The 24,824-nt window shown below is 41.0% G+C and overlaps 1 protein-coding gene across 1 annotated transcript in view; it reads left to right on the forward strand.

The window, feature by feature from the left end:
* Positions 1 to 24,824, forward strand: part of LOC309336387 (uncharacterized protein) — a gene marked incomplete at its 5' end in the record, with an annotated part of 45,646 nt that overhangs the window by 17,086 nt on the left and 3,736 nt on the right. Inside the window, one exon of the mRNA XM_081852003.1 lies at positions 20,403 to 20,544. Within this exon, the coding sequence (XP_081708129.1) occupies positions 20,403 to 20,544 (142 nt within the window). The remainder of the gene's footprint in view (positions 1 to 20,402; positions 20,545 to 24,824) is intronic.

Genomic DNA, 24,824 nt, shown 5'->3' on the forward strand with positions numbered 1-24,824 from the left:
AGGCACTTAGCCTAGTCTTGAAATAAACTGGGGGTGGGGAAGTAAATTAACTTTAAAATAAATCAACTGAATAAGAACTACACTAAAATTGGCAACAGAAGAGTATAATGAATAATGAATTATTACCACAAAGACCTCCTGGAATAAAAAGGGTCCTTCAGCATTTAGAAAGCCAAAAGAGAGTGAACCTCAGGGGGAAGTTCCATAATGAGTGCACAAAAAATAGTCAATTCCCTATCCACAACTATAAATTCAGGAAGGGAACTATTCAGTGCAGATATGATTTGAGAACAGATGAATGTCCATATAGAAGTCTCATAAGGAATCCTGAAGCCAGGATGTTTAGGGTTCTGAAGAACAAAATTGATGCTGTCAAGAAACCTCTTTCAAAAGGCTAATATCTAGCAGAAAACTTCAATAAAGGGTCTTGTAATATATTAAAGACTAACAATTCTTTTATGGCATAAGCATTTGTGAACTACAGTTCACTTCATAAGATACATGGAAGTCTTCTCAGTATGTGTATATACTTGCACCTAGCGAAGTGGGCTGTGGTGCATTAAAGCACTTTAAACACTTCTTGCACGTAGCGAAGTGGGCTGTGGTGCATTAAAGCTTAAATGTGTTTGTCTAATGTGCTATAGGACCCTTTGCTGTTATTCTCTTCAGAAAATGTTTTACATTCAGCACTAACATTTGAAGATTTTTCAGTAACACTTCATATTTACTTAACTGTATTGGACAGTGGGCATACCATAGCTTTAAGTAGTTAACAATATGTGACATATAGCAATCAGTATTTGACGGTATCTGACATTTAATAGTATCTGACATGTAACCAACATTTGAAAGTATTTCGACAGCTGACATGCAGTAGCAGTCGGTATTTAACAGTGTTGAACAGGTAACTGGCAATAGAATTTAGTAAGTTCTGTTTGCATTGCACTTAAGCTGAGCATCCTGAACAGGGGAAAGCAGCGCTAAATTTAAAATAGCTGCAGCTCCAAACTTAGCCATTGCATATAAGCCACATGATGAAGGAAAACAAGCAGGTTTGGTTTGGTTTGGCTTGGCTGGCTCAAGAGTTCCTTAGGCAGTGAAGAACAAGATGAAGCTGACTAGCAATTAAAAACAAAAAATGACCGGAAATGGAAGCACAGATGGCAAAAAATGCTTTGGCTAATTATAAACCATAGCTACCTCACAGGCTAGAATACCACTCTAAATCTCTGGAGGTGCAGTATGCCAGGGTTTGTGCAACAAAGAAATACAACAACCTTTGTTTTGAGTAGTGACTAAGTGCCTCCTTTTTCAGAGTTGTTCGGTGCCATTGGCTTCAATTTTGATCATTTATATTGGTTAATTAATAATAGTAGTAAATATTTACATATAGAGTGTTTGTGTGTTCATTTTCAAAGATTAAAATCAATATGAAAGCCCTTTGGGTTTGTCAGTGTAGGATTCCATGTTACAAATAAACCAACATTAATTTTGATTTATCCCTGTTGTAAATAGCATGTCTTTCTGCAAGTGGGATTGCGGGGGCTCGTCGTTGTTATATATGGCATGTATTATTGCCTTCCAAATATACTCATTCTAGTCTTTGCCAACAAGAAGTTAGTCAACTGTGTTATGTATGGGATTGTTAGAGAGCCCAAGTTGTTCTTTTCTGACCTTCATATCTTCTGTCACTGACTTGTACAGCACAACATAAAATTCTTCAGCAGCATACAGAGGCAGCGATATGCTTCTGGGCAATTGCTTTGCATGGCTACATTAGTGACATGGCAGCGATAGTACATCTGACAGTTGTGCCCTATAGGGCTTCCCCCCCCCCCACAACACACACACATTGCACACTCTATTTATACACCCCAGCTTTGAGCCATGCAAAGCATTTGCAAACTGAAATTCTTCTTGACTCTATCATAGTACTGTATCCAATAATCAGCAAAGAGCTGAGCTAAATTTCTTGAAGTAAAAGCTGCATTTTACATGCAACCATGTCAGAAGAATAACTCAGAAAGGTGCCCTAATTTATTGGTGATTAGTTTTAAGCCAGCATGTTGCACTAAATCTCAACTCTGCAACACTGCATTATGTCATTAGAGATGAATTGTACTGGCTCATGGGACGTTAAATGCCCAACCATATGACATACTGTAAAATGACATGACAAATGCTTGAGACAGTATAGCTGTCCCTAAAGGTTTAAAGGAAAATGCCCTTTTAAAAACCGATATTCTTTCTATGCTTTTTTACCAGAATGTTTCAATGGGGGCGGAGGAGAGGAGGAGCTGGTGGGTGAAAAAACCCCTATACATTTTGATTATTGTACCAATTTATTTATACAAGTGATATGAAGATATATTGTATGCATCAGACAGAATGTGCCTATTTCCAAAGTCTTTGCCAAATTCATACTCTGACACAATTACAAGGCAGATAGCTCCATATCTGAACGGCAGGAATATGCACTACTATGTCAAACTGTCAGCCACTGGCTTCAGTGAATATCTTGGCCAGGCTGTCTTCACAGCAAAGATAAATCCAAATTATGAATGGATTGGTCAGCTGAGTCTTTCTAATAGAATCCTAAACCTCACAGCTTTTTTCCTTCTGCATTTTATCATCACTACAGCATGTCAAGCCAGGAATGGCCACCATTTTATGAATTCCTCTCTGTGTTTCTTGATTAAAATGTTCCATTTCGCCCACCCCACCCCCGAAAAAATGCTTCTGATTGCTCAACACAAATTAAGTACTGCTTAATAGATGACCAGCACACTCCCTATGAATGTAAGTAAGTCACATTATGTCCAAAGGAACTTACTCCTTAAAGGTAAAGGTAAAGGACCCCTGACAGTTAAGTCCAGTCGCAGACAACTCTGGGGTTGCGACGCTCATCTCGCTTTACAGGCCGAGGGAGCTGGAGTTTGTCCGCAGACAGTTTTTCCGGGTCATGTGGCCAGCATGACTATGCCGCTTCTGGCGCAACGCAACACCAAAACCACAACAGTGCACAGAAACGCTGTTTACCTTCCCACCGGAGCGGTACCTATTTATCTACTTGCATTTTTGGGCGTACTTTCAAACTGTTAGGTTGGCAGGAGCTGGGACCAAGCAACAGGAGCTCACCCATCGTGCGGATTTGAACCCCAACCTTCTGATTGGCAAGCCCAAGAGGCTCGGTGGTTTAGACCACAGCGCCACCCACGTCCCTCCTTACTTACTCCTTAGTAAGTGTATTAAGAACCTAAATGGGGTATGTCCTGTTAAACCTAATGAAGAAGCACGGGATTGGATGGTTAACCTTGGAATGTGGAATGAATTTTGGTGGTTTAAAATTCCAAAACCAACTCACTTGATCTGCACTAATGTGCAGATTGGACTTGACTCCACTTCAGAATCTGTGCTTCTACTAGTCTGCATTAAAAGGTGGCTTGCAGTCTGAACCTCTTCAACTTATTTATTTTCACAGATACTAGTCAGGGGAACGGTGTCATACACTGATCTTATTGTGCGTGTTGAAAATGTTGCTGCAATTCCCTCATCACTCTCAGGCGGAGGACATGGCTGCCCCCATGAGCCCACAGGGGGGCAGCCATGTTTTTTTCAGTACAGTACAATCTTATTACTAGGTAATGTACATAAAAAGAAGTTCCAATACTCCCAGGGGAATTGCAGCAATGTTTTCAACACAGCATGACAAGACTTGTACATACTAGCTAGCTGTTCCAGATGGCCAGTATTTGTTTTAGTTATAAAGAATTAAAAAGGAAGAATCAGCCTCCAGAGAACATTTTGAGTAATTAATACATTTTCTTTTTAACAGTTCCTGGATTAATACTATTCCACTCACTCCCAGATTAACTACTCTGTTTAAGTACTTAATAAATAACAGTAAAGGGTAAAGGTAAAGGGACCCCTGTTAAATCCAGTGGTGAATGACTCTGGGGTTGCAGTGCTCATATCGCTTTACAGGCCGAGGGAGCCGGCGTTTGTCCGCAGACAGCTTCCGGGTCATGTGGCCAGCATGACTGAGCAGCGCACGGAAACGCCGTTTACCTTCCTGCCGGAGCGGTACCTATTTATCTACTTGCACTTTGACGTGCTTTCGAACTGCTAGGTTGGCAGGAGCAGGGACCGAGCAACGAGAGCTCACCCCATCATGTGGATTCGAACCGCCAACCTTCTGATCGGCAAGCCCTAGGCTCTGTGGTTTAGACCACAGCGCCACCTGTGTCCAATAAATAACAGTACTAAATTACAAATAAATCACATCCAATTGCAATGTCTGTTTCTGTGTAGAACACACTTTCCTAAACTGGTTCCCCAAATGTTTAGGAATGCAATTCCCATCAGTCCTAGCCAAACTGACAATTGTCATAGATTATAGGAGTTTTCGTCCAAAAACTTTTGGAGACCATCAAATTGGTTTACATGGGTATATAACTTTGCTTAATCTCTGCTTGCTGCTGTGAGTTAAAAACAATAACAACAACAAACAAGAGCTTCTTGCTAATGCGGAATTTATTAAATATTGTAGAAAAAGGCTATTGGGGGATCTTGCATATGCACCAAAGACAGTATGGATATAAACACAGAATGGATATGAGCCCCTACAGAATGGCCTGTTACCGCTGCTGCATCTTCATAGCAAGTGTTGCAAAGAGGATGATGTTCTCAAAAGATCCAGATTAAGCATCGCTTTTCAAGTTTCCTTTGGCAGAGTAATGTATGAACAGCCTTGGTTTCTTGATCACCTGAAGCAATTTGGCAATACAAAGCTTCTCCTCTTTCATGCTGGAGGGTTACAGGGTGTTCCTTTTGCCATGGTTTAGTGTGTTGGTTGACCAAAATGCACAAACATACAACCACAACCCCATCCAAATATTTTAAGTACTGTACCCATTTGCAGTGACATCTTGGCCAAAGGCTCTGCTTTGGGCTTGAGAAAAACAACTACCAAAATTTAATCTAACCTTGAAATTAACCTTCCCTCTCCTACTTTTCTCTGCAGCCTTGAGAAGGCCTAATGGGCAAGATGTCACCTTTAATTTTATGTGTGTATCTCAAACATATAGTCTGACCCCATTTTAATTCCTTAGCTTTTCACTGTGGTTAATGCTTATATTAGAATCTGTTGTTCTGAGTTCCTCCGAAAGGATGGTATGTTATTCAGGTTTTTTATTTAGAGATTAGCTCTTCCTCTCAATTTAGATGTGCTGAGCTTGATTGCTGTATATATTAATCACATTTTGTTTAGCCCTCAGGGTTGTTGTTTTTTAAACTTCTATTTGTTCTGTTCCAAGTAATCTGACTCCAATTGTGTCTCTTTGGCGCAGTATCCATCTATATTCAGCTATTGCAATGAATATTTGATATTTTTGCAACCTGTCCGAATATCAATAGTTTATTGAATTTCAATAGCATCGCATACATGAGCTATAATTTCAAAGATGTTATTCTCTAAATATTTGAGGGCTGTAGGGGCTTAGTGGAATAGACTGTAGGAATGGTCTTTAGTGGTACATATTTAATGGAGATACAAGCTGTGTACACACTCCCATTTGCTCTGCATCCAGAACACTCATACAACTGGTTTGGGAAGTGGCATTCATACAGCATTAGCTACTATACATATATGTCCTGTAATTTCTTATTAAATACTGCTGTGATTTGAACTGAGAAACAGAACAGCCCAGCTGCATTTTAAGCCAGTAATGTGTACACAGTCACAATATAGCTACTTATTTGTTATAACGTATCTCAGCAGCTAGGTGCTATGCGGTATATATATTAAGGGTGGGGGAAACTGCTCACACGTTTAATATTCTAAAAGATAATGCCACAAGAAAAGGAGATGAGAAAAGGACACAAAACGAGGTTTTTAAAAAATGCAAAGTTGCAAAGGAGTCCCTTATTTTTGTAGGGTGTTAATAAGGAAGATTGCCCCTAAGGAAGGAATCTCTTGTTTCCAAACTATGTCAGGCAATAATAATTTGATGGGGATGGGGGGTGGCTTTTGAAAATGTTTGTTCCTGCATTCAGTGGCTCCTTTCCTCCTTTTGTGGGTGAGGTAGGGACAACAGAGTTAAAGCCACATGGTACTCAAACAGGGCAAGTCTGCACTGCTCACCACAATTTGCTGACAAGCATGAAGTAGTCCCAATGGCCTCCAGAGGCCCAAAGGAGCTCATGGCAGTCTCCCCTCATTGTCCATTTCAATGTACCACACAAAAGGTATGTATAGATGTCACACACAGATGCACACTCTTAATGGGACCGCGGTTCCCAGCCAAGCCCCCCAAATGCCAAGGTGTCTGCTAAGCATGTCCCTGGTAGCTCTGTACAGTGGTATCTCTGGTTACATACTTAATTCGTTCCGGAGGTCCGTTCTTAACCTGAAACTGTTCTTAACCTGAAGCACCACTTTAGCTAATGGGGCCTCCCGCTGCTGCTGCATGATTTCTGTTCTCATCCTGAAGCAAAGTTCTTAACCCGAGGTACTATTTCTGGGTTAGCGGAGTCTGTAATCTGAAGTGTATGTAACCTGAAGCATATGTAACCCAAGGTACCAGTGTATTCAAAATTAACAAGAAAAGGGGGGCCTATGCACATAACAGTTACAATACAGCTTCAAACAAAGACAATTTTTGTCATTTGTTGATTGCTCTGGAATAAGACACTGTTCCCCATAGGTTGATAGTTAATAACAGGGTTGGCCCTAAGCCATTTTGGCACCCGAGGCAAACCACAAAATGGCGCTCCACTGCCAGGAAAGAAGTGATAAGTGAAGATCTATATCGGGAACAAGGGGGCGGGAATCAAATCAGCTTTACCTGATGGTTGAAGTAGGTATCAAAGGATGTCCTGGGGCAAAGGGGCCCACTCTGAATCATGCCAGGAGGGTGCAGAGCCCAGGAGACCCCAGAGGGCAGCCCCTGCCATTACTTCCCTAGAGGTGGGAGAAGACCAGCAGTGCCTCCTATTCACCAAGAAGCAACTGCAGAGGTGGAATGAGGGGGGCTGCTGAGGAGGTGGCTGATCTGACCTCCAGGGAGCATGCCACAGCCATGGCTGAAATTGCAGCAGCAGTGGCGGCAGTAAGTGATGCGTTTCTTGGAAGCTGAATCCACTGCCTCCAGGGATCCTGGCACCTGAGGTGATTGCCTCACATCGTCTTATGGCTGGGCCAGCCCTGGTTCATAGAATTTAGTGTGTTGCTTTATTAGCTTTATGGATTTTATGGCTGCCTTCCCCTATGTATTTCATTGTGAATAATAAAACACTGTGGTCAAGGTCAAAACCCGATGGTTCCAATTCAACATGTAGCAGCGGGTAGATAACGAAATAGGATCATAATTCACTCCAGACTGAACAGCTGAGAAATGTGTTCCCTGCTTCCATAACTTATTATTATTTTGCACGCGTGTTAGCACTTAAAACTTATCTATTTCATTTCCTTACTTCCCATAACATCACTGGAGGACAGCAATTTCAAAGAGAATATTTTAAGATGTTCTAAATGTTTTCAAATGGTTTTTATATTTGTTTTTATATTATTATAAATGTGATTGTTTTAACAAATTGATGTTTGGTGACCTGGGCTTCTTTGGGACAAAGGGAGCGATATAAATTTAATAAATAAAATAAAATATAAACATGTTGATTGCAAATTGTTGGATCCTATGTTTACTCAGACGGATGAGAATTGAATTAAAGTATGAACAATGTTTATTTTATCCCAGTTTTGCACAAAATTTTATTAATAGTTTGCAGGTCTTCAGTGTCCCAAATAGATCTGAATGAACACATATCAGGGCAGTTTTATTTTATGCTGGTGCCATCACATCAGCATGGCTTCATTAGTGTCAGACTTGTTTCTGACACCAGTGGCAGTTGATGGGCCAGGGATGTCTTTGTCATATGCAAATTTGTTCACACCTTGGCTAGAGATTAATTAGGAATGGTTGAGAGACTCCAAGTGGTGTGAAACTGGTTTAAGAAAGAATACATCCAACAGCCACAACACATAACAAAGTACAGGATACATATGCATTTTGGAAAAATTGTGCAAACATGTATTCACAACTAAGCACTATAGCCACAGTGAGTGCATAGTAGCCAGGAGTGTGAACACAGTCGAAGTGTTATAAAGGTATGTCGCTGCTTTCATCTGCGAAGTGTTAGAGGGCATGCAGTGCAGCTTGCATTGCCCATGGCCCCAGTCTATTTCCTTCTGAGCAGCACATCCCAAAAACACACAACTGAAAGGGCAACTGCCAATACACATTCCAGGATAACTGTTCAATCTTTAAATTTATTTATTTTATTCAGAGCTGTGAAGGGGTCAGTTCTCAAGATTGACAGTCTGTGGAGATTTCACAGCGAGGCAGACAGGCTAATGTACTGTAAATAAACACTCCTCTAGAGCCACTGATTTGTAAGATTGAACATTAGCATCTATTAGCAGCTTGCTGAAAATGCTCCAGCATTTCCTTCCTTTAAAAGTACTAACCTCTATTTAAAATGCTTGGGTCCAGGAAGGTATGATCAACTGCTCTCCTGCACCCAGTTTTCCCTCTATTTTACATTTCATGCTCCAGTTTTTCCAAATTCAGCTGTGGTAGGAGAAGAACCATTTTCTTTGTCTGGTGGAGGGAGCCTGATGATAATTGTCTTTTCCCGAGCAATATAAGGTAACTAATCAGAATAATGATCCCAGCAGCTGTGACTTCTAATGAAGTTTGAGCCTGTCACACTCAAGGTAATCATTGTCTTTTTCTTAAAAACGAAAACAAAACAACCCGCCCTACTTCATTAACATGATCAGTACATAATGGATCCACAATCATTTTTTTACTGTGTTAGATATAGGAATGTGAATTCATGTTTACAGGTTGCTAAGTAAAACCCTTTTACTTGCAAATTACCCCAGTTATCATTCTTGCATCAGCCAGCATCCAGCATTAATGTTTTGCACTACCAGATACTTTGGCAATCAGTGAGTTGCTATATTCTTTATACTGTGGAAGTTATATTGAAATGATTTTTAAAAATAGAGTCAACAACACCCCACATAGCAATACAAGTCAAAGTGCTAAATCAACACCCTCAGCCAAAGCCCTAACAGCTCAAATCAATCAGAGAAGAAGGTAAGCAACAATTTTCATGTCATTTTCTGCTGTGCTAGGCATGAGCTGACACAACTGAGGGGCCAAAATAGGACTCCTTTCTGGTAAATAGATCAGCGTAGTGACCAATGGGTTCGTGGATGGCCCTGCTCCATTCCTGTAATATCCTGTTCCGAGGCCCATATGCTGGCAGTGGTGTTCAATCCACCATGCAAACCTTGGTTGCAACAGGAGTCTCCAAGGCAGCAAAACAACACCTCTCACCTCACCAGTAGAGGCTGATGGAGGCCAGCAGACAGCTGCATCTGCTACATCCTAACATCTAGCAGTAGCAAGTTACCAGTGGGGTGTTTATAAGATTGCAGCCTTAGTTGGATGGGACTTGCGTGCAAGGAAATGTGCATACAGTTGTACCCAAGATCAGAACCTAAGAATCAAATAAGGAGACAATAGCAAATTTCTGTTCTTCTCCATTCTTGCATTGTGGCAAGAGCCCTTTAAGCAGGATATGGATTTGTTTAACACATCTTTAACCATGCTTTCCAGCTGAAAAGTACTCTAGAACTGTTCATATTGATCAATAACAAACAGGATTGTAAGCAAAAAAAAAATAAAAAAATAAAAAAAAAATTGTCCACTAGCACCTTAGGGACCAACTAAGATTGTAAGCCTGACTAAAAAGCATGACACTAAAGGTAAAGGGGATAAGGAGGAAAGAGAAAAAAATAGGTATCAGTCCTTAAAGTTATATAGTACCAGCTTGAGTGAAATCAGTTCAGGGAGAGTCTATCTCTGTTGTAGCCTGGGAAAATAGATGAGGCTAGAGGACATTTCAGCAAGGGAGGAGCATGATGCATCTGGTCTCTCAGCAAAGTAAGCAGAGATGCTTGTTTTTCTTGATAGCCAAAGATCAGCAAAATGAAAAGATCCAAGTGAAGGAACAATTACTTTTGACTGAGGAACAATTTCTGTCAAGCAGTTGCACGTTGCTTACCACATCAGAATATTGCTTCCAGGATGGCTTTTGTGATGGAGATGTTAAATGAAAACTAAATCACACAACCAACTCTAGCTTCTTTCAAAAGAGGATATGAAAATCAACTGTGTCCCACTTTCATTTTTTACTGTCCTGGTTCAGAGTCTCCCAGTTTCCAAAGCAGTGGGCTTGTCCACACTTGAATGTTATTTACCTGTTGATCCAATTCAAATTAGACCGGAGAATCCACACCTATTTGAATTTGTATATGAGGAGCAACTTTGCTCTTTCCTCTTCATGCCAGGCCCCTTTGTGCTCACCTTCAGCTTTGTAGATTCTGTTACGGCAATTAAGTAATACCAGGGTATGTGCGCAGATAGCTGCCCACACATCTTGTTTGTTTGTTTGTTTGTTTGTTTGTTTGTTTGTTTGTTTGTTTAAAATGGGGAGGCAGAAGGATGCAGGCCGTTCAGGAGTGTGCCCAAAATAGTTATGAGCATGGCTGGAAAAGAAATGAAAAAAACCAAGGAAGTAGTGGTCATGAAAAGGAAGGAGTGGAAAGTCACTCAAAAACTCTGAAACAAACAATCTGTGCCCCTGAGTGGAGTGGTTTAGAGTCCCATTTCTCTCAAGGTTTTGGATTATCCTCACATAGCATAAGACCAAATTTACAAGGGGGAAATATCAAGACTGATTTTATTTGGGGGTAACATCATGTGGCCTACACAAATTAAATGGGAACACAAGTAGTTGCAAACACCCAGTGGACAAGCCCTAAACCATTCCCTAGTACAGGCCGCCTCCAGGTTCAATGTGAGATTTGCCATGCCTCTCTTTCACCACTACTCTGAATTTCTTTGATTCTCTTTCTCCCCTTTTCTGCCTCCTTAATGTCTCCTTCACTCACTGGCTCCCGTTTTTTTTTTATGTTGGGTTTGGGCAGATTTGGCTAAACGGGCTGAGTGGCAGGTTAGATAAATAGGCCAAAACAGTGTGTGTGTGTGTGTGTGTGTGTGTGTGTGTGTGTGTGTGTGTTGAACTAATTATTTAGTTATTTGTTTAGTGAGTCATATTTTGAAAAACTGTTTTACCACTTAGCTTTTCCTTAAGTCCGCCCTCTGCCCTAGGGATAAGGGAGGTAAGAAATCAAAATAAACAAATATGTTTATGACAGCCATTTATTAAACTGTTTGCTAAACACCACTTCAATATAAAGCATGCCTTAGGAAAGAATCTGCAATCTGTGACAATTAATTTTTTTTAATTAAAAAAATCCAATCTTATGCTTGCTTTGATGTGAACAAAATATTTAATAACAAAATCTGTTCTGCTCAGCATAAAATATCAACATGACTCATCAGCAACAGATTGGGTATCCTATGTGCATTTTTACAAACACCGCCAGTGCATATTTATGCAACTGATTTATAATTAGTTGAAATGTTGGGGTTTTCCTCCATCGATTTAAGGAAAGAAAATGCAGAAAGATACCAACTGCAGAGGGAAAGGCAATAAGGAAATCTCCGCATATAAATGGGGGAAGCAAACCTTTCCCCCATCCCATTGTGTTTTGAACTAAGTTCTTTCTCCAGGCACTCTAGCTAACAGAATCAGTAGTCAGGGATGATGGGAGTTGTAGTCCCAAAATATCTGGAGGGCCGATTTTGCCTATGCCTGCTTTAGAGCCAGTACTGATTGCACAGCGCATGAAATGCCTCAAACGAATATTCATATTCTCCAGCATCCTTTGGGATCTGTGCAGTCTGACTTCAGTTCCTGGTGTTCATATACAGATTTCCCTGCCAAACCGCATCAACCACAGCAGCACGAATTCTATAAACAAATATGTAGAATCTGCAGTACACTGCAGCATTTCATACATCCATTAAAATGTTGTATTCCCCGTCATTACTGCAATATTAATTTAAAATTTTATCATCCTTGATGGCGTTTAATTTCTTTACTCTATCAGTGTTTTCCAGGCACGTGAAGTGTCACATTGAGGCAAGATTTACATATTCATGATACAATTTGTATTCAGGATTCTTTGTTAAATGTTTATAAAAGATATTTTCCTCTTACCAATATGTAATTAACCCACACGAGTAGCCAAGAAACCTGAAAACCTGAATTCTGATGTGTGCTCCCCCCCCCCCTGTTTTGAAGACGGCAGTTTGTTAGGCAAATTTCAAAAATACAAAATGACCTAAAATGTTATAAAGTATCATCCTAAGAAACTTCCATTCAAAAGCACATTGGAAGGTCCCAACAATGTATACAGAAGTGAAGCTGTAAGCTTTATTTATTGTTTTGTCTTCTGCTTCCTATACAGAAAAAATATATATTTAAGCTAAATGACTAGTTATTTTGGATTAATGTCCCAGATATGTCCAGTTCAAAGCCATATATCCCATTAACTGGGTTGTCAGGTCACAGCATGCAGAATCAAGATTCTGAACCTCAGTTTATGAAGCTAGAGGTGAGCATTGGGTCTGCCCCAACTACTCTTGAGCACCAGTTTTGGAAATATGATCCTAGTATCTTTAATCCACGGTTCCTTGTTACATCCAAAATTGAGAACTGTGATTTAATGTGGACTTACTAACCAGGAACTGTTAGTGTGCATTTTGTCTAGCCCCCAAAGCTGCATGACTCCTGCCTCAGCTGACATTGGGCATTACATCTTTATCATGGAGACTACTGTTATGTAGAGGGGGGCCCCCAATGCTATTTAGAATTCTGGACAATTCCAATATTATGTAGGAAGACTCAGGGCCGGTCCAGCCATGGGGCAAGTTGAGGCAACTGTCTCAGGTGGGAGGATTCACTGGGACAGCAGGCCCTGGTGACACTATTTCTTCTTCTGCTAGTTCCTAATGTAGATCTTGCCACACCTTATCTTCCCTTGTGTGGAGGGGGGGGGGGACATCATTTTGGGATCCACCTCAGGAGCCAAAATGTTTTGAGCCAGCCACACACACACCACAAGACAGCAATAGCTATGGAAAGGAGTAGATGTGCATCTTTGGGGCAGGGTTAGACACATAGATTCACCATAATTGCCTCCTCATGCAAGTACTACCTGTGAGTCTTGCCCACAAACCAGTGTTCCAAGCAAATGCTGATGCATCATTGTTCTAAGGGCATCGCTGTTCTGTCAGGCTAATGAAATCTTAAAGCTGCAACAAGGCTGGTATGTATTTTAAAGGTTTTTTTAAAAAAATCCTCATCCACCTTATATGTAATGGTAATATCAATCCTGAAAAGGCTTAACTCCTAAGGGTTGCTAAATATCCTACCGCTTCTTTTGTGGGGGACAAATGGTTCTGTAAAAGTCAAGAGGAGGGCTATTCAGCCCAGCTCAATCACATTCACTGGCAACACTATGGGATGTGTTCTGAGGCAGTTCTTCTGACCTGAAACACAGAACGTTGCCTGTGTGCTTTTCCTTGTATCTTCACAAGTAAAAGGAGGGGACTTCACTTCTTAAAATGAAATCTGCATAGTCAAAAGTGACCCTTTTGAACATCATGACCCACGAGCATTGTGGGACGAGTGGGGATACCTGCCGCCTGAATTTGGAAGTTTTCTGTTGAGTCAAATAATGACGTATAAATGTATAGAAAATTACTACATTTCACACACACTTTTGTAGGTGAGTACTTTGAGATGAGCTGTATTTTTTTTATTATCATCAACACCACCATCAGAACTGTCATTTACTTTGATGCAAAAATTCAGTGAGGGCCATTTTAATACACACATTACTTTCCTCAAAACAAACATGAAAAATCTGAGCAAGAGATTATGTTTGAATAAACACTGCTCCTCAAGAATAGCCAGCTGTTGAAGGGATTTTTTTTGTTCTTGGCTCAGTGGTAATTTGGTGAAATTAAGGTAAACGAATTCATTTTGAGTAAAAACGGATGGATTCAGTGTTTCTATTGGCTGAGCTGTTGCTATAGTAACAAATTCCTAGCAGCTGAAATCTATTAGTACTGGTCTTTTTTCTCTCAATCTCAGGTTAAGTAGAGAATTTGTTGACATGAAATAACTTCCAAACACTTTGCGACTAATGGGAACTATTTATCTGCCCTCTACTAATTAGCTGTTGACTGTGGCTGAAATATATTAAATAACTGGGGGAGAAAGAAAGCTCATTTTCTCTCATGAAGAGACAGAGTGCCAGTAGAATTGTGTAGTTTATAGATATTCTGAAACTGTAATCCCAAACACACATACTATGAAGTAAGCTTTATCCACCAAAGTGGGACTTTTTTCTGAGTAACTATGCACAGGATTGTGCTGAATCCTGGATTTTGAAAACGTGAGATGGAAGTCAAGATGGACCCCCAGGGATCTATTGCCTTGTTGTTTATACAATATCATGCATTTGAGGATCAGATCACATCTTGCTTTGTATCACTGCAGGTACTGCTTGAACATGTGCAACTGCTGCCATAGACCTTTCTGTTTTTTAACGGGAAGCAGCTAACCTGGGACAGATCAGCTGTCAGCACTGTATGTTTAACAAGTAAACTAAATATCAGTTGCTGTTTATGATGTATGTTAAATAACTGGATGGGCGGCATGCCAAACCCACAAGGAGACACGACAGATTGTCCATGAAGCATGATACTGTCATGTCTGATAGGTATATACCCCAGCACTGGATGAACAGTGGAGCAGCTGAAGGGACTCAATGCAGTTGCAAGCAGACTTTTTCAGATGTTGGCTCCCCATATGTTGTTGGTTTTCAAGTTATCATTCCTAGCCATTGGCCCTGCTGGCTGGGACTGATGGAGTTGGAGTCCAACAGCATCTGGAATGCCACAGGTTTCTCACCCTTGGTATTCAGTTCAATAAATATTATCAGTTATAGTAGATGTGCATGCATGGAACTCTCTGCATTTCATTTCACCTTATCGAGAAAGTATTGACTTTCTCCCTGACTGCCTAATGTCTTCCAGATGTTGTTCACTCCAACTCCCATCATCCCTGACCACTGGCAGGCTGACTGAGGTTGAAGTCCAAAGACATTTGGAAGGTGCTATATTGGCTATGTCTGCTCTAAATAGTCTGATGTTCCTCCTTGTTCCTCCTTGGGGAGGCCAAACTGTCTTTCCACCCTACCCTATCTCATAACAACATTACAGTGGATAGCCATAGAGAACTGTGGCTTCCCCGCATGTACTGAGTTTACAACCTTGTATCATTCCAGCTTGTTTTCTTCTGCCCAGAAATAATCTGGATATTGATAATCTTATACACACTCTAAGTTCCGTTGAACTTAGTTGGATTTGCTTTCAAGTAAATTGTACAGGATTGCACTATCTTCACTAAAACGGCCTTCTAATTAAGCCAACACTATCAGAATGTTACCTCTCATATTGCTAGAGACACAGGAAGAGTGTGGAATAAGAACACTCAGGATAAATTTGTAATTCAAGGTCTGCTTTGCACATTTAGAGAGAGTAATTGCATGCAGAAAAGACAGTAAGAGCTGTTCAACAGTGGAATGGACTGTCCCAGAAGGTGGTGGACTCTCCTCCTTTGGAGGTTTTTAAACAGAGGTTGGATGGCTATCTATCAGGAACACTTCAGCTGTGATTCCTGTGTTGCAAGAGATTGGAATGGATGATCTTTGGGATCCCTTCCAACTCTACGATTCTATATAAAACCCACAAATCAATCATGTGAGACAATTGTACACATGTGCCTTTCATTACATGTGAGCCCACAGGGCAACTGCACACTGTGCATGAACTGGGCATACATGAAGAGAAACATGTCCTTCCATTTGCCATACATGTTATAGTGTTCCTATGAGTTGTAACTAGCAAAGCATTCCATGGCAACAGCCTTTGTGATGAACTTCTTCCAAGCCTACTGCTTGCCATTCTAGGATCACGTAACATGACTTAATGGGGAGGATGGCTCATAATAGGAGCCATTCTTATCATGTGGAAAGCAAGATGTGACCTCATTCTCCAATGAATACTATTGGATTCAGTCAAGAACTGGAGTGTTCCATGGTTTTCCTTAAGCAGACACAATAACTGTGACCCTGCCAACCACAAAAAGAAAAGAAGTGGTGCCTTGTCACCATAATTCCCCCCAGAACAGCTCTGCTGATAGTGCATACAAATAAGGTAGGGGCTTTCTGTCTCTTTTGACCAACTGGCTAATGCTCTAAACAGTTCAGTGTTCCTTGAAATTCAAGATGTGAGTCTTCCCACCCCATAGCATCACACAACGCTTCTAGTATGATAGGAAATGTGCTCTGCTTTCACAAGCTAGTTAGCGTTACAGGACACAATATGGCACTGAAAAGCTGTTTATTTGGTCAGCTTCCAAGCCACGGCAGCTGCAGCTGGCGATTAGCTTTGTGTGGTGTCAGTTGCATTTTTATCCAGTGTGACTGCGCACTGTTTGTTTTCTTTTGAAGACATTTGTCCTTGTTGCTAGCACAGCTGCAGATGGGGGCTCTTTGGATCAGCATTCGCAGAATGCTTTCTGTGGAAGGTGGAGGAGGGGGACATGACCGACCCCCAGAAATAGACCATCTCCATGCTTTTTACTTGGAAAACAATTTTGTAAAAGCTCCCTACCACCACAATTTTAAGCAGTGTGTGTGTGTGTCTATAGGGAACCACGTGGCTGCCAATTTGCACTCATGTTTCTGGAAACTGGTTGGATGACAGGGACATATTATTTAGCAACAGGCTTTGGTCAAACTGATTATCCAGGTTTACTCACAGATGCATTCATGGAATACACAAGAATGCAATTTGTGCTTAAGTATCACAGCCAGTACAAAAAGGCTAAGGCTTCTGCCTTTTCAGCTTGTTTCTGCAGCTACGCTGTTCATAGCAGCTTGCTGCACAGGTGTTAAACAGGTGATTCATGGCATGGAGATACATGTCATCACCTGGTAATTGCTGCTGTTCAATGCATGGTTACAGAGGCCTGTTGAAAAGTTGGCAGCTGTATCGGAGTAGGAAAGGAGGCAATAAAATGCTGTCTTCAATTACACATTGGCAAAGATTCTGCACTCAATGTAATGGATCGAGGAGTGCAATTTGGCCCAGCATCTGATATCAGTTTCCAGTTGGCTGAATCTAATGGCTCCAGGAAAGCCTCAGAGACAGTAACAGAATCAGAGCGTTCACTTTTACTACCTGTACAGAGAATATAGGCATCCCAAGGATGACCACTTTCCGCAAGAGACCAAGCTTTTGCCCCTTTAGGAACTTCAAAGCAGGGCAACACTTAGTGGATGCAAGTTTCCCCATTGTTGCAACACAGGGATTAAAGAAGCTGAGCCTTTACCCTGCCCAAAGCTCTTATACATTAAAATAAACCCTTGCCTCTTATAGAATGTGAACATCCTACTCTGGGCATTCTCTTACTCCAACCTGAATGCCATATTAGCTAGGGTGTTTTCATGGGTTTGGAACAAAGCTAACAGCAGGCATTCATAGCAGCAGCCCATATCTTCCTGTCTACAGCTCAAGGAAGCTTTGTGCAAATTATTATACACCAGCCTTCCCCAATCTGGTGCCCTCCAGATGTTTTAGAATAGAACGCCCATCAGCTGCAGCAAGTATGACCAATAGTCTGGGATAGTGGAAATTGTAGTCCAAAACATTTGGAAGACACCCTGTTTGGGAAACACTGTTGTTGTTGGCTTCCATCTGTCTTAAGAGACAATGGAGTGTGCCTTGGGGAGTGAAATCAAGCAGCTGGAGAAGTGTAGCATCTGCTGTGGCTGCAGAGACCAGTAACTCATAACTGTTGCCTCCTTCACTGTTTTTGCTGTTTTAGCAGCACCAAAGTGACCTCTCTGGGGCGCAAGCCTGGGCAGTGCATATAGAGGTCCTGGGCTGCCTAGATGACATGACCCCTGCTCTTCGCCTTGCTGGTGTGGTCCAAAGCAGAGAAAAACATCTGGCACCAGTTTGGCTGCAGGAGTTGCCAGAAGGAGGCATGCAAGACACCATCCAGCTGTCTTAGAGACTCCACTCCAGATTTGTGTGAGGTTTACTCCTTAGCCTTCTCTCCTCCTGAAGATGTCCCACAGGGCAGCTGGTACAGATTCTTCCTCAGGGTTTACTCCTGAAGCCTTTCTCACAAATGAGTATAGCCGCAAGGCATCAGAAGTTTAGGACCAGATTTTTTCTTCCCCTGGATGGGTTACCTTTCCAGGTTGACAAGTCCCATCGGTTGTACACTAGCCATAATTAGTAATGGAAAACCAGTATTTTCTACCCATAAAATGAGCATATGAAAGTTGTGTAGGGCATTGAAAGGTCTGTATTGTGGAAAGCATGGGGTGGAATCCAGGTTGTGTCATTGAACTCATGGAAGGTCTTTTAATTCTGTGGTTACCTCCACAAATGGAAGAGAAGTGGAGGTAATTTTTCCTAGTTTGCTCTTTCCTCTCCCCTCCCCCTTTATACCACGTGGCCTATGTGTCTGGATATTAGTTTGCCTCTGAAGTCCAGTTATTAGGAATCACAAGTGGGGAGAGTGCTGTTTCTTAGATCCTGCTTTCAGGCTTCCCAAAGGCATCTGGTTGGCCACTGTGAAACAGGATGTTGGACAAGATGGAGCACTGGCCTGATCCAGCAGAGATCTGCCTATGTTCTTACATTCTGTTTTGGAGGGTCCCCCAATTCTCTGGAGCTGATTTTTTGGGGTGCCAGGGGCTTCAAGATGGAGAAGCTATCAGCAAATATTGCCTCTCCTCTTATTCTGATATTGGAGATATTCACTGGGTCAAGTTATGGAATTTCTTCAGAAGGTGCATCTGACACCTTCATTACGGAGCTCTGGTGTATGATGAATACATACCTCTTTGCCCTGGCAGTTGACACTACAGACATACCGTTTTAAGACCCACCTAATAATAATAATAATAATAATAATAATAATAATAATAATAATGTTGAATAATGTTGAATAATGTCTATGACTTCTTCAAATCACAATTGAGAAAGCTTGGCAGACAAGCCATGATTTCTTGCATTAAGAAAAATACAATTCTAACTCCTTAGTATCCAAACATAAAACACCCCACCTATTCTCCAAGCATAAAACATAGGTATGGAGAAGGGGGCAGTGGAATCATGCTGCTGGCTTTGCCCCGATACCCTGCATGGCAGTGGCCATGCCCCCTTGAAGCCCATGCATTGGCACTAGCACCTGCAGAAAGCCTAGCACAAAAGAGGTATGTTTTTGTTTTGGTTTTGGCAAAATGAGCTTCAGGGAAGACAAATTGCCGTTTGGGGTTGTTGAAGCGCTTAGCGGGGGCGTGGGAAGTCTTAGGAGAATAATGGTTTCAGGATATTAAAGCACGGAGAGAGAGAGAGATGAGAATAGAAATTACAGTTGAGCATGCTGCTTATATACCACCAGCTTATAATTCTTCGGATATCAGCATCTGTCCAATTTAACAAGAGTTTTGCAAGGTCAGAATATAATCAAAGCTATTTAATGATAACTTCCTTAAAGGAAATTGTGATAATCTTTTTAATAGTCATATCATAGTCTCTTCTGTCACCAGTATGTTAATAATCTCCCATGTGGAAAAGCCATTTAATAATAAGTCTTCATTTCTCTCTTTTTTGGTGTAGGTGGCAGCAATCATAAACAAACACACTTACTAAAGAGTAAGCCACAGTGAGCACAGTAACCAAGCATGCATAAGAAATCACTGCACATATGTCTCATATGATGGTCAATGAATCATGATTAATTTTACAGATTAATTAAATACCAAGAATGACATAACTGAAAAAAATGGGATCAAATAATTCATCAAAAAGGGTGTTACAGAGAGACAGACCCAAGTGGGGTTTTCACCCTAGATATGAAACAGAGACTGAGATTTGTGTGTGCTACTGACAGAATGTAATCTAAGATAAAGTTTAATTGGGCCATAAATCTCTTGCTGGAAGGAAAAGAATTTGGGGGCTGTGATAAGAACACTGAAGATTCTGGGAGTTGGAAAGGTGTATTAAATCTTCAGTGCCTTCGAAAACTGCCCAGCTTTTCCTAGGCTGAGGGGAAAATGGTGAAGATCTGCGATGTCCACAGTAACTATGGCATGTGTCATGATTGCCAGAGCCACATTCTCTAGAAATGAGTGCATCAGTCTAAGCTGGGCAAAAGAACTCCTGGTCACACCAGCTACCTGAGCATTCAAAAGTAAAGCTGGAGTACAACTATACTTACTGGATAGGAGCACTTCTGACTCAAACCTCATCTTCGTTTGGCTCCAGGTGGGACCTCAGGCACTGAGTCAAAAACTTGCCTCCCTGGAATGCAATGGACAAGAGAACTGGAACTTGGTGTCGTCTGAGCAGCAGTTTCATGTAGATGTTAAAGGAGCATGGGTAGCAGAGTCGATGTGGTACATCATAGGTAAATGGGCAAAGTGTAAAACTGGAATCCTTTAGCGTTATCTTCTGAAACCTTCCAGGAAGGACCTGAACCACCATAAAATGGCACCTCCCATACCAATCAGGCAATCCATAAAAATGCTATGGGCAATGGAATGCAAGACTAAGAGGGTTGGGACATGTAGAACCAAGACTGTCTCTGTTCCATAAAAACAGTTCAAAATGAGTCCAGAAACCTTATAAATCTGCCTCTGAGCTTCTTCCTTCTACCCAGCTTCAGAAATCAGCTTTTTTTGTTTGTTAATTTTCTAACCTCCACGAACCCATACGCATCCTATGTTGTGGGGATGGGAGCAGAACAGAGTGACCTGCAACACAACTGGTCAGTTAAGTATTTATATTTATTTACTTGACTGGGGGTGGGCAGCTATGCCCATGTTCTATGTCGGCACCTTTTACAGGAGATTTCTGGAAATATTGCAAAATACTGATGGGAGATTAGAATAAAATTCATAAGGAACAGAAATAAAGAAAAACAATTAATGTATCTTAGCACACTTCCAGTAATATTTGTTTGTAGACTGGCTAACATCTATCATGTTCAGCAGTTCCCTGTTTACAGTCCATTTTGCTCATAAACTATATTAAGGAACACCTAGCTATGGCTAATTTAGGGCTCAGTTTAGGTGCTTAGCGCAAGATATAAGCACATGCTTATCCAGGATTCAAGAAATAGCAGCTTAGGGAGATATTATTTTAGCTATGTGCAGTTGTTGCTCAGATCTGTTTGACAGTTCTCTCTATTCCACTACTCTAAGGACCTATTTGCAGTAAGAGACTGCAATCAAACCACTTACTTCAGAGCACTGCCATTAAATCCCATGGGTCTCTTGTGATCTGAATGATACCTAGAGCATAAATATATTGTGTACATCTGCCCAACTATCCAATTTAAAGACACACAAGAATGAGTCTCTTTGAAAAAAATAATTGTTTCCACTGCCTTTGTTTGTACATCACTCTGCGGAATGTTTGTGAAGCCCTTTGGGTTTTCACATCCCTGCCCAAAATAAAATGTCTTCTCATGTATCTGCAGGTTCCTATTGACATGAACTGATCATGGTCTTAACTGTTTGTTTGCTGCACTCTAAATTAAGCTGAAGCATACCACCAAAATATTTTTCACTTCAGTATATTCCAAATGCTCCGAGGAAAGATCAGTTACCAGTGAGGTTTCTTTCCCTGGGCATGAGGGGAGAATTTCAGCACAGTGTGTGTGAAATTAGAAAGGCGAGTCCTATTACTGTTAATGGAAAATTTACTCTGCAATGTTCTTTCATGGAAGGCTGCAATTTTGTTCTGTCTATTTGAATTTTCCTTTGCATAAATTCCTTGCTCTGGTGTTAAGCATCCTATGCTGGCAACCAGAGTTGAATTGAATTTGCACTGACATATGTTAGCTATGTCACAGGGTTTGGTGTAGATTTTTCCCTGTCTTTCTATTACACAATGCCTTCCTTATATTTTCAGGGGATGAAGTGATGTTTATTCAAGCAATTATCATCCTTTCTAAAATGGGAACCTCCTCAAATTTGCATTTTTTAAAATTCAAGTTTATGTTATTTCTCTCTCAGCAGATTGCCAATGCACACCTGTATCCTGTTATATACTCTTCCCATTTCCATCCTCTGCTTTACAAGATAAATAGGTGCCCTAATATGGAATCCAGTCCAAAGCTGCTATCTTTCAGTTTTGACCCTGTCCATTCATGTTACATGATAGTCCACCACTTATTTATGTGTCTTCTCGAAATTGCCCTGCATTGCCTGTCCTGTATCCAAATTCCTAATATTAACCAGCAGTCTACCATATATGGAGATTAACTAGCACATTTAGCTTAGTTTCCAGACCATTTGGTTACCTTCTAACTAAATGTGATTGGTCAATGGATCAGTTAATTATTTCAGATTATGAATTTTAAGTAGAGATTTCTCATATAACGAAGTGACTGACTGCAATTTCTATAAGCATCCTTTGTGCATCTCTTAATTCTTGGAATGGGCTGAATGGGTTTTTTTACCTATACCCAATTAACCTATGCTAGTTACAGATAGGTAGCCGTGTTGGTCTGCCATGGTCAAAACAAAATAAAAAAATTCCTTCCAGTAGCACCTTAAAGACCAACTGAGTTAGTTCTAGGTATGAGCTTTCGTGTGCATGCACACTTCTTCAGATACACTGAAACAGAAGTCACCGGACCTTTCTATATAGTGAGAAGGTGGGGAGGGGTATTACTCAGAAGGGTGGTGGGAATGGGTGATTGGCAGATAGCTGCGATGAGCCTGTTGACGACTCTTAACGACTGCAATAGGTCTAACAGGAAAAAGCAAGGGGTGAGAAGGTGAAAAATGGCTTTGTCATGTATAATGAGATAAGAATCCAATGTCTTTGTTCAAACCAGGTCTCTCCATAGTTTTAAGTTTGGTGATAAGTTGCAATTCAGCAGCTTCTCTTTCCAGTCTATGATAACCTATGCTAATTAGCAAAGATAAACATCCTCATTAAATATTCCCCCAAAATAATCTGCATTCAAATTTGCTAATTTGTAATTAGTTAATTGGTGAATCAGCTAATAGTGAATTCAATGGGACTTATTCCCAAGTAAATGTGCATAAGTATTTTATGTATTTTGTTCATACTTTGGACACTGGTGGGAAAGAAGCAGCAGAAGACTATCCCTTACACTGGTGCTTTTGAAGCAATAACCTAGTATGGGGTCATTTATTTTCAAAATCTTTAGTTTTTCCTAGCATAAGAAAGAAACCACAAAGTATTTTCACTGTGCTGGTCTTCACTTTAAATGGCTAAAAGTTTAAGATAATATCACCTCACTGGTCCTATGTTGTTTAGGCTTGTTAATGCTTCCATGTTATTTATGCAACATATGTTCTCTACATCTGTGTGTGTGTGTGTTTGTGAGTCTGTGTGTATTCCTGGAAACACTGAGATTGATTGATGAAATAATGTTTTTAACCCTACCTGTTTTTAGACATTTTTAACTGTAATTGGATGTTTTCTCTCTCTCTCTCTCTCTCTCTCTCACACACACACACACACACAGAGAGAGAGAGAGAGAGAGAGAGAGAGAGAGAAATGTTGATGTGTTTTCTGCCCTGGGCTCCTTTGAAAGTAGGGCAGGATATAAACTCAATAAACACAATATATGCATCCCCAAGCCTCTGTGCTTTTATTTATCCTTACAGTCATCACACAAGGCAGAGAAGTCTCTGTTAGGAGCCGGATGTGAAAGGCTTGGATTGAATGGTTTTGTTTAAGGCTCAACAGGAGCGTGCAGCATTCTAAGGAACTTAGCAGTTGTATGGCCATGCACAAAGCTAGCATTTATTTCATTGTCAGCACTCACAAGCACAGGAAGCGGCTTTATACTCAGTCAGGCCATTGGTCCATCTAGCTCAGCTTGGTCTACACTGATTGTCAGTGGCAGGCCCATGCAGAGGGAGGAGCACCAGCTGGGTACACTTGCCCTGGAAGGGCCAAGCTGGCTAGGGGTCCCTGCCAGGGACTGGTTGCTTTGTTTTGTTTTGTTTTTCTTTGAGTTTGTAACTTTATTCTAATAAAACTCCTGCCCCTTGCCTCAGACAAGCTCTGCATGGGCCTGGTCAGTGGTCCAGGTTTTCAGATGGGAGCCTTTCCCTATCCTTCCTGGAGATGTCAGGATTGAACCTTGATATTTTGAATGAGAAGCAGGTGTTCTGGCTTCAAGCTATGAATCTACTCTTGTTCCAGCAAGTACTGCTCTCTAGCCCATTCACACAAATCCAAGAAACAACTGTATATTTGGGCAATAGTTTATGTCCATTGATAATGTTCCTTAATCTTGGTGAATCAATCAGGCTGTGTAGTTAATTTGGGTCTGCATACCACCCTCTGCCTTTCTGAAAGAGCAACATGTTAGGCTGCTAACCTAAATATTAAGTAATGATTAGACGTGTGAAAGCCAGTCAGAAAGTTTGTCATACATCTCATAGAACACTTAAGGAAATCAAGTGCAGTGTAGATTGTATATACTAAGGGGAAATAAGGCTGGTGGATGGAAGATCATCAAAAGACACTAAGCAAGATCAAGACTTAACTTTACTTAAATTTATTTCCCATGCATATTACAGGGACAAAATGCCAGCTGTCACAAAGGGATTCCCACTTGCTTTTTTTAGACAGGCTCAGCACATCTTTGCAGCCTCTAGTCACACAGGAGGCATGACAATTCTCTCCACTGGCACT

The sequence above is a fragment of the Podarcis erhardii genome (assembly GCF_964252035.2).
Source record: "Podarcis erhardii genome assembly, chromosome: 2".
Taxonomy (NCBI): Eukaryota; Metazoa; Chordata; class Lepidosauria; order Squamata; family Lacertidae; genus Podarcis; species Podarcis erhardii.